This window comes from Takifugu flavidus, chromosome 2 (genome assembly GCF_003711565.1).
Source record: "Takifugu flavidus isolate HTHZ2018 chromosome 2, ASM371156v2, whole genome shotgun sequence".
NCBI classification, from domain to species: Eukaryota; Metazoa; Chordata; class Actinopteri; order Tetraodontiformes; family Tetraodontidae; genus Takifugu; species Takifugu flavidus.
The window spans coordinates 15,604,466-15,618,415 of NC_079521.1; the positions used below are offsets into that span (position 1 = coordinate 15,604,466).

General features: G+C 44.0%; 1 protein-coding gene across 4 annotated transcripts in view; it reads left to right on the plus strand.

Annotated features, from left to right (window-relative positions):
* The window catches only part of ankrd11 (ankyrin repeat domain 11), a 68,774-nt gene that overhangs the window by 49,872 nt on the left and 4,952 nt on the right, over positions 1-13,950 (plus strand). For 3 of the 4 annotated variants that reach the window (XM_057025628.1, XM_057025625.1, XM_057025626.1), the window contains 6 exons: positions 4,870-5,043; positions 5,911-6,111; positions 6,205-6,347; positions 6,443-6,590; positions 6,684-11,127; positions 11,245-13,915. In XM_057025628.1, the coding sequence (XP_056881608.1) occupies positions 4,870-5,043; positions 5,911-6,111; positions 6,205-6,347; positions 6,443-6,590; positions 6,684-11,127; positions 11,245-13,915 (7,781 nt within the window). The remainder of the gene's footprint in view (positions 1-4,869; positions 5,044-5,910; positions 6,112-6,204; positions 6,348-6,442; positions 6,591-6,683; positions 11,128-11,244; positions 13,916-13,950) is intronic. The other variant, XM_057025627.1, reaches the window with a different exon arrangement.

Consider the following 13,950-nt stretch of genomic DNA (forward strand, 5'->3'; position numbering starts at 1 on the left):
CAGTCAGTCACTGAAGAAACGGCACACACTGAAACACATCGCTCGTACAAAGAATAGTTGGAAAAAACGTACTACGTCAGGCAATAAGGACACCAGACAAGATATTAACTTTTTTTTTCTCTTTGAAGCAGGCCTTTTTATTGAAGTATAAATTAACTATGATGTCATTTCTTATCATGAAATGCACTTAAGCAAACTGTGTGTTTTCATGGTAATACATTCAAGTGACTGGCCAAAGAGGCCGTTTCTTTATCCTCTCCCAACCAGAGGTGCTCCCAGAAATTGGTAATGATTAACAATAGCTTGAGAGCTTGGCTAATGAAATCCCGATCTATGATTTACTTAGTCTGCTCTTTGTGGCGATTTCAGCTGAAATAACACACTCTTCACTCCTAGTGATGTTGAAGGTTTTCCCAATCTGCTGAATTCTCTGTATAGGTTTGGGATGTCGGTACTTTTCCAAAGTACAAGTCACCTGCTGTTTGGTTTGTCCATCAAATGCAGCAGACACTCCAAGGAACTTGAGTTAACATACATCAAGCAGTGGTTTACTAAGTGGTTTTAGGTATTATTTACAACATAAACTCCAAATAATATCTGTGTGTGAGTTGTCTGTCCACTATTCTAAGCATCCATAGTAGAAAAACGGTATCTTGTGGTTAACTCTGCATTGTGCACTCGAGGTTATCCCAGTTGAAGCTAATCGGGTCAAGCCTCTCTTGACCTCTTGTGCCTCCAGTGATGTTCTAGACAGCTGCATTCCTCCTTCTTGGGGTCATTTTCTATCTTGTGAACTTTTTTCATACCAGGATCAAGCTTGATAGCTCCCTTTCCCCCGCTGATCTGGTTTCACATGAGATGTAAAACTAAATAACATCCCATTCTCTCGTGTATACAGGCATTCGAAACTGTAGGTGGTGGGTTATGTGTAATTAGTTTTTCCTATGGTGTTTCTGAAGAGACAATTGTCATTAAAGAATGCATGCAGAAGTGTTCATGCTCGGTAAAATGACATCCCCTCTCTTTGTTGTAGCACGGTTGTGCTCATATCTACTGTGAACCATGCTGAGGAACTCACAAATCTACAGATTACTTTATGACTGGACAGTACTGCAACTACTCTGATGAATGCAGTCATACTGTTGGTGGCATTTGTCTTTTGCAGACAATAATGTTACTGAATGTAATGAGTTGTGTTGGTACCCGAGATAAATATGTCTCTTTCTGCCACGAGACACTTGGTTATTTATGTTTTGGAGCCAACACTACAGTGTAAGAAAACAGTGTTGCGTAACCACCTCTGCTGTTGTTCAAATGGAATACCAGAAGATGTTTTGTTGGCATTACTGCTTCATATTTTCTCCTTAACACTAGAAGAAATTGTTGTTGAATATTTGTTGTCTATGAAACTGCCCATATACTATTTATAGAGGTAACCAGGACCATTCCGAACATGAAAATAATAACAAAAATTAGATTTCCAAGCCCCACAATGTTACCCAGAGATCTTTAGTATTTTAGAATGCGCACTCCATAACTGATTATAGGAAAATGCACTTAACGTAGTAATGCTTAACTTGGAGAACACGGGTTAGCTCTGTAGTTTAAGGGTATTGCTGGCTCAATACAAAACATTGACAAAACATCCTCTTTACCTACTTCCTGACTCATCGTCATTCACTTCCTGTTTGTGCAGTGTTGTTGGTTCTCATGCAGGCCATTTTGTTGTGATATTCTGCATTCTAACCGGTCAGGCAGGTTGGAGTGGTTCCTCTTGTCCTTCGTCTATTAACTATACGGACCAGATATCCTTTGTTACCCAACAATGTCACTGTCATCTAAATTTAGCTCTATTATTGGCAAACATTTATATGGCCTTTATGTTGCGGGGGGTCAGCGTTTGTTTTATTATTTGATTAATATATCTATTTTAGCCACCTTTTTTATTTGATGCTTTTGTTGTTTTGAGCTTCAGGTTGGGGTGTGAGGTCTTGTTAGCTTGTCTGAACCTGGTCACAACGTTGAGGCACATGAAAGCCCCACAATTATCCCCTATAGTGCTACAAAATAAACACTTGGCATGGAGGCAGGCTGGAACATTGGGGTGTGTGATAGTTGATCCAACCATCTGCATGTTTTTGATTTTTACAAAGATAAATAACTATTCTTATATACTTTTTAATTGTTAATACTGACTCAGCTCATTTGTGACATCAGTTCTTGACAAATGGTCACTGTCTTCAACTCCTAATTGTTTTCTCTTAATTGCAATATTGACCCAATTTATTTTCCCAAATTGACAATTCTATTACCATATTTTGCTGAGATGACAGTGGGAGATGGGAAGGCACTACTTTGTCTTTCTGATATGTTAATTTGATGTCTGTTCCAGATTCTTTCATATGTCTATAGTATTTAGATTGTTGAGTTGTGATACGTGTCAGAGATGAGTACGTAACCCAGACGCAGATCGTAAATCTTGTTTCAGTGACATAGGTCTTCGGTAGCTATCCTCCGTGTCTGTGTGTGTCTGCGTATTAGGTAATAAGAGCTTTCCCAGTTCCCCATCTTGTGAACTAAGCCTGGAAAAGCTAGCGTTGCACTTTCTGTGCTGCTGTTCAAAAACATGTTTGGACTGCTTCTGTGGTCCCTGCTGGAAAAAAAAATTGCACAAGGAATGTGTCTAAATGGCACATGCTGTAGAGAATGTGAGTGTATCAAAGCAGGGTTGGGGTACATTAGCTGTAAGCGTTCACAGATGTTAGTGAGAGTTCATGAGTTCTGCACTTTTCCTGAAAAGTCTTCAGCTCGTAGAAACATGAGCCACACTTCCCTCACCCCGTATTTGCATGGTCGGGTTGTTGAGCAGGAGGAATGAATGACAGAATTCTATTTTGTCGCAGTACTTGGTTATTGCCTACAAGTCGTGTACAGCTTTAACTTAAACAAGTGACATCAAAATGCACAATGCTGCTGAAAATAATTGTTGGGTGTGTCTTTGTGGAGCAGCTGCTTTTTTCCACAGCTCTGCGTCTCCAATAAGGCTGGCAGGCGAGCGGACGTGCGCTGACCTTGGCAAGGCCACTTTAAATTGAAATGTAAACCAGTCATTTCATAATAACTGTCGCTGTGCCAAGTCACACCCTCTTTCTTCTCCTTTAAACTTAGACAGATTGGCATGGAGACGCACACACATAAACACAATGCCTGTTGGTCCCTCCTTTTTTCAGAGGCAGCTGGGTAAAACACAAATGTCAGCCCCTACTCCCATAATCCTTAGAGACTCAACTGTGTAGCACAGATGTAGTGGGGGTTTTTTATCTTTGATGGTAACACAAATCATGATTTATTTTAAGTGAATACTACACGCTCGGATTAACTTTTTATTAAAGCCTTCTAGGTTAAAGACTGAATTAAAACGTATAGCTTGTCACATAGTCCAAATCTGCTTTCCTGATTTTTACTTGTTGCAAGAATATATTTAGACATGTTTTCAAACCTGCTTTAGGTTATTACATTTTAAACATACTCAAGTCTTCTTTCTCATGAGTTGGTGTGTCCTTACACACCTAATGTACGACATCACACAATAGGCTCTTTTCCATTACACAGCATGGACTCGACATGGTATGGACACGTTGGTGTTTCATACACAATGGTACCTCTTCAACTTGGTCGGGGTCTTTGTAACACGGTAGTCCTAAGCTCGCCATTGGCATGCAAATCATCAGAACTGTCCCTTGTCCCAGTTTACATGCAACAGACAAAATCGGATAACTGACGGTGAGATTTCCTCCGCAACAATAGGTGGCAATATGCGTCTTTTCAGCAAGTTAATACAGCCCCCTTTCGAGTTAACATCACACCACATATTAATCAACTGGAGTCAGGCGACAGACTCGCATGTTGAACAACAGAAAGATGGATAATCTTGCTGCTTTGTTCATCTCATATGTGCTGTACGTTACTTACTGTGAGGGTGCACGCTCTCCTGAAATGTTCATGTTGATTTTGAGAAGCAGACGGGAAGCGCTGAAGTTGTGGAGCATGCGCACGTATGTTGTCTAGATTAACTCCCATTGAAGCTTATACGTGTCGGGGCGTATCGATTACCCCTCGCATTATGTCCATGTCTTATTTGAATAGGGAGAGTGCCAATATCAGCCAGACTAATGCGCTTGTATGCCCTTCAGTGTCATGTAACCTCTGTCCATTTCCAACAACTTTGTTGCCGAGTTTAGGCAACTGTCCCCCCTGTTGCTTGCTGGCCGGTGCACCAACTAGCATCCATTTGCTTAAATGTTTTTCAGCCCTTCCTATTGAAAAATCTTACAACCCTTTCAGTTAATCCCAATTTCCTTCCTTGATTGTCCAGCAATCATCTTTGGTGTTTTTAGCTTTTCTTGAAATGGCATTTATGTGCCGTCCGGTTCCTCTGATCACCCATCGAAGACCTCCAAGCAAACCCCATAGCATGTAGCTTCATCTTCTCTCATCTGTCACACAGTTTAAAAATGTCTGTAACTCCATGTTGGACCAGAGTGTTGCCTTGCTTGTAGTTGTTAATATTTATTTTGTTAAATATAGAAACACAAAACATTGCTGTTGTAAGTTTCTTAAAATGGCAGGTGTAAGTATTCTGCGATACTCTTGTGACTCATCAGTGATGTCATTCCCTGGCCAATCATCATCGCACCTGATTTGCAAGCTTGGAATCCCGGCCGATTAGGTAGTGAATAAGGGTACTTACTCAGCCCTGGTGCACCTTGTTGAAAAGCTTCCAAACGGTACAGTGTTGAGTTTTTTCTGCATAGGTACTAGTAGAAATGCAGCAAATGATTAACATTGCATCTCTCCCTGGACTTTCAGAGAAACCAGGTCCAGAGCGGAAGCGCATTAAAAAGGAGCCCGCCAACACCCGGAAGATGGGCTTGCCATTTGGAATGGGGATGCCAGGGATCCGGGCTGGGTACCCCCTCTCGGAGCGGCAGCAGGTGGCCTTGCTCATGCAAATGACAGCTGAAGAGTCCATCAACAGTCCAGGTGCGTGCTTATCATGGAGGCCACGTCCTCTTTGAATGGATGCTGGACAAGGAACGAGCAATGGGAGGAAGCTTAATATGTGGAGAGTGTTTGTGTTTGTTGGTCAGCGCTATAGTTGGCGTAAAGAGAGCGAATCTGTGGCGTGAGGATAGTTGTCATAATTTTAGGCTTTGGAAGGTTGGCACTGCACGTGTCTATGTTTTTGTTTGGCCTTATCCAGTTAGAATCATCTGTTAGTGCTAAATCTGCGTGCTTAACCAGATCATCGTTGCTAAATGATTTTCTTATTTTATTTTGATTGTTTTTTTTCCTTATTTCATGTAAATTAAGACTGGTGCAACATCTGAACCTTAGAAAATAGTCTGATCTATTTAATTACATGACTTGATTATCATCTGTCTGCTTAAGACATCCGCTACCCACAAAATGCACCATATACCACCATATATTATGCATCTAATATAGCACCGATGTTAGAAAATCCCCCCTTTTTTCTCTCCTACTGACATTTCAGAATTAAATGGAATTAGGTGCCATACTCCAATGCATAGCCAGTTTTATTTACATATTAATTCAGTTGTTTCATGCCTGAAGGCATAGACATAGATTAAGTGTGCAAATTTCAAATATAATTTGGGACAATAGCTGGGCAAACCCAATAATGTAAATTTGATTATGGCTTGGGTTTAATCTTGTAAATTTGATGAAATGAGCTCAAGTGAACTAGGCCTAATTTTGATTGCTGGAGTTAGATTGCCCCCTTCTGGCTGTAGGTTATTTTGCGTAAATAGGACATAGAACTGTGTAGGTGGAAAAATGTATTCTTAAAAATACTGCTGAAGTGAAATGGTCATCACGTACCTACAGATACAACACCAAAGCATCAGTCACAATCCAGTCTGGGACAGAAGGGAACACCAAACTCTGCATCTAAAACCAAAGACAAAGTGAATAAACGTAATGAAAGAGGAGAGACGAGGCTGCACAGAGCAGCGATCCGTGGAGAGGTCCGTCGCATCAAGGAGCTCATCAGTGAAGGCGCTGATGTGAATGTAAAAGACTTTGCAGGTGAGAGACATTCTGCCTTTTAATTTGTCAGTGAATTATCAAGTACTATATGCATGAATATTTCAGCACTCACGTGCTTACTTTAATGTTCAGGTTGGACTGCGTTGCATGAAGCCTGCAACAGGGGGTATTATGATGTGGCGAAACAGCTGCTGGCAGCCGGAGCAGAGGTCAACACCAAGGGTCTGGATGATGACACCCCTCTGCATGATGCATCTAATAATGGACATTTCAAGGTTGGAAACAGCTTGTCATCTTTCACAATATAGGTCTAAATTTTTCATTATCGCTAAAGTCCCGTCAAAAAAATGGTGTGTGTTATTTGTGTCAGGTTGTGAAGTTACTTTTGCGGTATGGGGGAGACCCGCGGCAAAGCAACAGAAGAGGCGAAACACCACTGATGGTTGCCAACTCTCCAACTATGTTAAATCTGTTGCTGGGGAAAGGCACTTACACTTCAAGTGAAGAAAGTTCATCAGGTGTGCATGATCAGATTTTAGTGAATGATCTAAATTGGATTTTACTTATTAAGTTCAATTTGGTCATCATTGGTTTTCTTTTTACTTCCTTAGAATCTTCAGAGGAGGAAGATGCCCCTTCATTTGCACCCTCAAGTTCTGTTGATGGCAACAACACAGACTCTGAGTTTGAGAAAGGCTTGAAGACAAAAGGGAAAGCGGTCGACCCTCCCAAGTCTGCTGTCACGCCAGTCAAAGACGAATACGAGTTTGATGAGGACGATGAGGAGGAACGCGTCCCTCCTGTGGACGATAAACACCTGTTGAAAAAAGATTTCCGTAAGGATTCTATCAGCAAGGCAAACAGCTTCATTTCCATACCCAAAAGGGAGGTCAAAACCTATTCCAAAAGCAACTCAATCACACCAAAGAAAACTGTCAGGCGGATAATCTCTGACAGCAACAGTTCAGATGAGGATGATAGGACGTTGTGTTTCCCACCAGCGCCTACGCCGCGGCAACAAGCCCAACAAATGAATACAAAGATTAGAGACTCTGGCAGCATGAGCTCAAAACAACAAAAAGACAAGAATAAAATTAAAAAGAAGCGGAAGAAGGAGAGCAAAAACAATGTCAGTAAAGAGGTCAGGTTTGGCAAAGTCAATGACAAATTCTGTACATCTGACTCTGATTGTGGGGACATGGAGAGCGAAGATGACAAGGGCTTAAATAGCATAAAGGACTCTTCTGCAACGAGCATAAAAGAATCACCTGGCTTTAACGCATCCTCCTCTTCCCATGGAAACTTGAACTCTCAGAAACAAATTCCATCCTTAGCAGAACAGCACCCAAAGCAGTGGAAGACAGATGGCTGGAAGACTGTGTCATCTCCTACGTGGTCAGATGTCAGTTCTCTCTCAGATTCAGTCAGAACAAGACTATCCAGCGAGTCCGACTACTCGTCAGCTGATTCCAGCATAGAGTCAATAAAACAAGTCAAAAGAAAAGCGCAGGAAAACAAAAAGAAAAACAATGTGCACAGTAACACAATAGACAAGAAAAATTCTGAGCTTTACAAGAATTCCATTACAGATAGTTCAGTCTCCAAAACCGATATGGATGGCAAAGTGCTGAAAAAGCATAAAGTGAAACACAAGCACAAAAACAAGGAAAAGGACAAAGCACCTAGCCTTGTCCTTAACCAAGACATGAATGAAAAGTTTGTCAAGAGCTACTCCTTCGACTTTGACGATTCAAGGCAGAAATCCCTAATTGTTGAGTCGGAGTCACCAGCTGAGAGTAAAGTCAAACTAACCAAGCATGATAAAGACCATTCAAAAAAGGAGGATAGACTTTTAAAAAGTAAGTCTGACGATAAGGATTGGACATCCGGTAAAGACCTGCACCGAACAGCAAAAGAGGAGAAAGTCAAGAAAACTAAGGACGCCACCAAGGACAAGACAAACAAGGAAGAGAGGGAGAAACCGGCAAAATTGGACAAGGACAGAAATGTCAAAGACAAGGAGAAACCCAAGGAAGACAAACAAAAGGCTCACAAAGAGGATAAAAAGAAGAAATCTAAAGAAAAATCATCCTCTAAGGCTGACAGGAAAAGTGAGCAGAAAGAGGAAAAGCATTTAAAGGTGGACAAGGAGAAAAATGCAAAAGAAGAGAAAGGCAAAAAAGATAAAGCACAGAAAGAGGAGTCAGAGTATGAAAGCTATGACAACAACCGCTTTCTCAACATGGAGGACACAAAACTCAGTGCCTCAGATGACCATCATGACAGATGGGGTTCAGAGATGTCATCCGACTCCTCCCTTTATGGAGACGACAGCTGGGACACTCCTGTCAAAGAGTACAAGGAATACAAAGCCAACAACTCTGTGAAACTTATAGTCGAGACCGTTAAAGAAGAGACGAGGAGAAAAGACAACAAAGGCAAGGACAAAAAATCTGATCACAACGAGAAGAGATCAGAAAAAGAAGCCTCCTTTAAGAAAAAAGACTTTTCAGAAAAGACTAATGAAAAGAAGAAGGACTGGTCAGACAAACAGAAAGTTAACTCCAGTCACACTGTAGAAAAAGAAAAGAAGCGAAAAGAGCCAACTGAATTGGTCAAAGACAAAAAAGACAAGGACTCTCAGGACAGCAGTCGAGACCGTAAAGACACGTATGAGTTCGTGAAGGACAGAAAAGATGGAAAGCTGAAACAAGAATCCATAAGGGATGAATATAGCAATGATGCTTTCTTCAAAGACATAGATGCTGTCAGTAAAACAGGTGACATCAGAGAAAGAAACCACTCTGGAAAAGAAAAGGAAAAGAAGACAGATGGAGTGGAAAAGCGGGAGAAATTAAAAACTGACAAGCACAAAGGGAAAACAAAAGAAAGAGGAGTGGATCTGGAGAAAGATAAGGGTGAGAAAAGCTCCGCAGAAAAAACTGTCAAGGACAAGGATGCAGACAGGGGAACCAAAGACAAGAAGGAAGGAGCCAAAGACAAACATAAAGAGTCTCACGGCAAAGAAAAAGATCGCAAAATGTCATCTGAACAGGCCAAGGACAAAAAAGACAAGGCCTCCCAAGACAAACACGCTGAGAGGGACAAAGACTTCATGGAGGTAAAGAAGGAGGAAAGAAAACCTGAAAAAATCAGAGAGAAGACCTGGTACAAGATAGCCGACATATTTACTGATGAGAGCGACGATGAGGAGGACAGCTACAGTGGTGCTGTGTCATTGTCCGACTCTGTCAGGAAGGACTCGACGCCTGATCAAGATGAGCTGGATCACTTCCATTCAGACAAAATTAGAAAATCCTCCTCAGACGTTAAACATAACATGGAAAAGGCAAAAGAAAAAGAACACAAAGACAAGAAGAAAGAAAAGGCTTCATTTGACACAGGAAAGGAGAGGAAGAGTTCTGTGGAGAAACACAACAAGGACAAGAAAGATTCCGTTGATGCGAAACACAAGGACAGAAAAGAGCGAATGTCACTGGACTCAACCCAAGAGAAGAAAAATAAGCAGCGATTCTTGGACAAAAGGGACGCCAGCGAGGAAAAGACAAAGAGCAAATATAAGGACAAAGCTGACCATTCTAAAGAGAGAAAACCATCAAAGGGGAGCGGAGAAAATGAAAAGTCCCTCTTGGAAAAATTGGAGGAGGAAGCTATGAATGATTACAAAGATGACTCCAATGATAAGAACAGTGAAATTTCTTCAGACAGTTTCACTGATCGGGGTCACGATCCAGTCCTCACAACCTACTATGAGTCCATCGGCCTGACTGATGTTTCTGAGGAGAGGCGGGATTCCTTGACCATTTCTACTCCACAGGACAAGTTCAGAGAAAAGGAGAGGCATCGGCATTCCTCCTCCTCGTCATCAAAGAAAAGCCACGACAAGGAAAAAGAAAAGGGTAAAAAGGACAAAGGAGACAAACGCGACAAGACGGAGGAGATCAGAGAGTCCTACAGCCGCAGAGAGAGTCTACCTTTTGAGAAAGAGGCTATGCCTCTAGAGGCAGACCCTTACACATTCCCATATGGAGGTAAGGGTGACGGAGAAGATGACTTTGACAAAACCTTGGAATTTGAGAAAGAGATGTCTAAAAAGGATAAAGACAAAGCAACCGGTGTCATCAGTGACAGAAGTAAAGACAAAAAGAAGAAAGAGAAACATAAGGAAAAAATTAAGGAGGAGAAAAATAAGTACATGGATGGTTTTGGGTCATTCAAACACTCTAAAGAGGACACAAAGTCAGGGCTGAAAGACAGCCCGCAAGTCACCGTCATTAAAGACAGGTCTAAAGAAGACAGTCCAAAAGTTGATTTGAAGAAGGACAGAAACCGTGATACTTTGGATAAGGACAATAGAATGGACCACAGTAAATCCAAGGCTAAGGATGAAAATGAAAAACTCTCTCAGTCGAAGGACACCGTGCGAAAAGATAATCGTCCACGGGAAAAACTGCTGGTGGATGATGATTACGGTATTTACCAAATGACCAGTTTTGGTCAGATGTTGAGTTCAAAAGACCAGGTGATTGAAGAACGTCTTAAGAAACACAAAGAAAGGATGAAGCAGATGGAGAAACTGCGACCCAAGTCAGGTGATCCTAAGCTAAAGGACAAAGCAAAGTCCACAGAAGAAGTCCGTAAAAACAAAAGCGAGTTGTCAAAGAAGTCCAACAGCCTAGAGTCTGGTCTTAAAGAGAAGAAGCTGAAAGATGTCGGTCTTCCAGCCCAAATGATGTCTCCTGCCAGGAAGTTCCAGCCCACTGATAACCAGAATTCAAAGGACTGGCTAACTGGACATCAGATGAAGGAGAACCTTCCAGCCTCTCCTAGACCAGATCAGAACAGACCAACTGGTGTCCCCACACCAACATCCGTCATCTCCTGCCCAAGCTTCGAGGAGGTCATGCAGACTCCACGAACACCATCTTGCAGTGCGGAAGATTACCCTGACATTATGTTGGATGGGCTGGACTGCCAGAGCTCATCGGCGATGACTATGTCAATGAACGCCTGCTCCCCTTCGTTCTTTGAAAGGTAATGGAATTGTATAATAACAATGTTACATTAGGAGTATGCAGGACTGCTAATATCCAGCGTCCGTCGTTCGTAGTCTGTTGACATTGTTCCTAATGTCGTCCTGTTTCTACCCAGCAGGTATTCCAGCTCCCAGAGTTTCCCGGAGGGAACCTGCCCTACTCCTGCAAAAAATCTTCAGCTGCCCCTCGTCAGCCGCTCTGCGTCGTCCGATGTCCGCAGACCTCTGGAGGAGGAATTCAAGGCCGAGGCTGAGAAGTTTCTTCGACGGCAGAGTGACCCGGCAACCGATTTCAATCCATCACCTTCCTCACAAGCTCTTGAAGATAAACCAGCAGCTGTAGATAGACTTGAGTGCATGTCACCTCCGTATTTCTCTCCAATGAGGCTGTTGTCCCCTCGACGGGAACCAACTCATCCCACACAAGATGTGACATCACACACGCTTCCGAGTAGCGACACCAACGAACACATTCTTGAAAGTGTGTACAACTGTTATTTGCCCAAACCCACTACCCCGGTTCACCGGCCAGACCCTCAGGAGCCCTGCTTTGACATAGCGGCACCACCGACGCCAGCTCCTGCGGCTTTGCCTCCCCTGGACATCGACGACATCTCTGAGCCTCACCACAGTGAGCCTAACCTGGTCCTCTCTGACCTCCCCTCTGTAACAGAGGAGCAGGAAGAGGAGGACGAGGAAGATGAAGAGGATGAGGAAGAAGAACCGGAAATGGTTGACATGGAGGAGCGACATGATGGAAATCACTGTCCGTTGGAGGAAGCAGAGCAAACTAGAGAGCAGTGTTCTTTCTCCCCTCAAGTTGAAGACAGCCCGAGGAAGAGTTGGCCAGTCGAGTCTCCGGATCAGCAAGATGCAGACGTCCACCATCTCTCGCCGACTCACACGGTGTCCAACCATGGAGAGAACTGCTTTGACCACACCATGAGTTGGAACACCGATATGGACCTGAAATCTCCTCACAGGACATATGGGGAGATAGAAGCAGCTGTCTCTAAAATAACCAGTCCTTATTCCCATTCAGACGCGGACATGCAGCACTTATCAGGACACCCTTCTGTCACTCCCCCTTATGCCACCTGGAATAGGTGGCATAAAGAAGATCAGGTGGATTTTGATGAACAAAAGGAAGCTGTGGCTGACATCCCCTCTCCAGAGAGGCCTGACACGGCCCTGGATGGGGAGTCCAACTACTTAAACACTTCAGCATCCTCCAATCGGCTGGAATCTTTCTTCCAGGAATGTAACAAGTCTAACATTGATGATGGCCACCAGATGGACTCTGAGCCGGCCTGTGTGGAACCAGATAGACAGACCGTGCATGGCTTCAGTGCCGCCGCTGATGGCCCGATGAATCCATCTGTGGGCGCCGAACCGGTGGTTCCCTGGGCGGACCCGTTTTCAGCGGAACCAGACGAGCAGGATGACCTCGGGCCATTCTCCTTGCCCGACCTACCGCTCCCAGATACGTCGGAGGAGTCGGATGCTCGAGACGCGGAACTAGCGGACCACAACAAGATCGTTCACATTCGACATACCATCACCGACAGAAATGATCACGATGTGGTTGAGTTGGATTTGCCAAGCCTGAATAAAACCTGCCCTGGTGGAAATCTAGGTTTAGGGGAACCAATTGGACACGATTTGGTCGTACCGTCGCCACATGCGTCTTTCCCACAACATCTGGACACAGAGTCTCAGACTATAACACTCAACAGCTCTGTGTCCCACTCACAACAGCAGGGCGGCATGTCCGATAGAAAAGGCTCCTATGGTGAGCCCGAGGAGCCTGATCCCAGCATGTTGTACTCATCCCTGAAAGCAGATCCCAGTCAGCAACATCACATCCAGATTCATCCAGTCACTGACTCAATGCAGTTACCCATTGCTTCCCTGCCTGTTGCCAACCCCGAGGTAAGACAGGAGGAGTCGTCTGAACCTGTGACAGAACCTGTGTCATCCAACCACCTTGCTCAGCTGCCAGTGGCAGCCCCGCTTCCCAGTCCCACAGAGCTACCAGACACTCAGGAGAGTACATCCAAGCTAACGCCAGTAAACCACACCACTGCATCTACCACTGTAGATATCCCCAAAAAGGTGGATGAAATCCCTCAACGGATGACCCGCAATCGCGCCAAGAACAATCTGTCTGCTGCTGCTGTCGCCTCTTCTACCTCCAGCGTAACAACCTCCTCAGCCACTGTCACTTCTGCAATGAGCAGTCCAGCAGTGAGCAGTAACCCAGTTCCTACCAGGACCCCAACACCCACCTCAACCTCATCTACCCTGAAGAAAGACAAAGAGTCCGTGCTCGGTGTCTCTACTGCGTCTCCAGCTGCGTCTGTGCACAACGCTGTGGCGAGCACTGTCCCAGTGGTTCTGGGAAAGACGACGAAAGGTCGTCCACTGTCCATCGAAGATGAAGATTCTCAAACGCAGCACCCGCGGAAGAGGAAGTTCCCCCGTTCTGCCGGCCAGCAGGTCCAAGTCCAGTTGGTAAACACAGCCATGCAACAGACCAGGGAAATGATTCAGCAGACGTTGGCTGTGGTGGTCAATGCCATCAAGCTGGATGATATCGAGCCCTACCACAGTGACCGCTCCAACCCTTACTTCGAGTACCTGCAGATCAGGAAGAAGATTGAGGAGAAAAGGAAGATTCTGTGCTACATCACCCCTCAAGCTCCACAGTGTTATGCTGAATACGTGACCTACACTGGCTCCTACCTCCTGGATGGCAAACCTCTTAGCAAACTCCACATACCCGTTGTAAGTAATGGAAAGGTTTTCCTTTAGTGAACAAT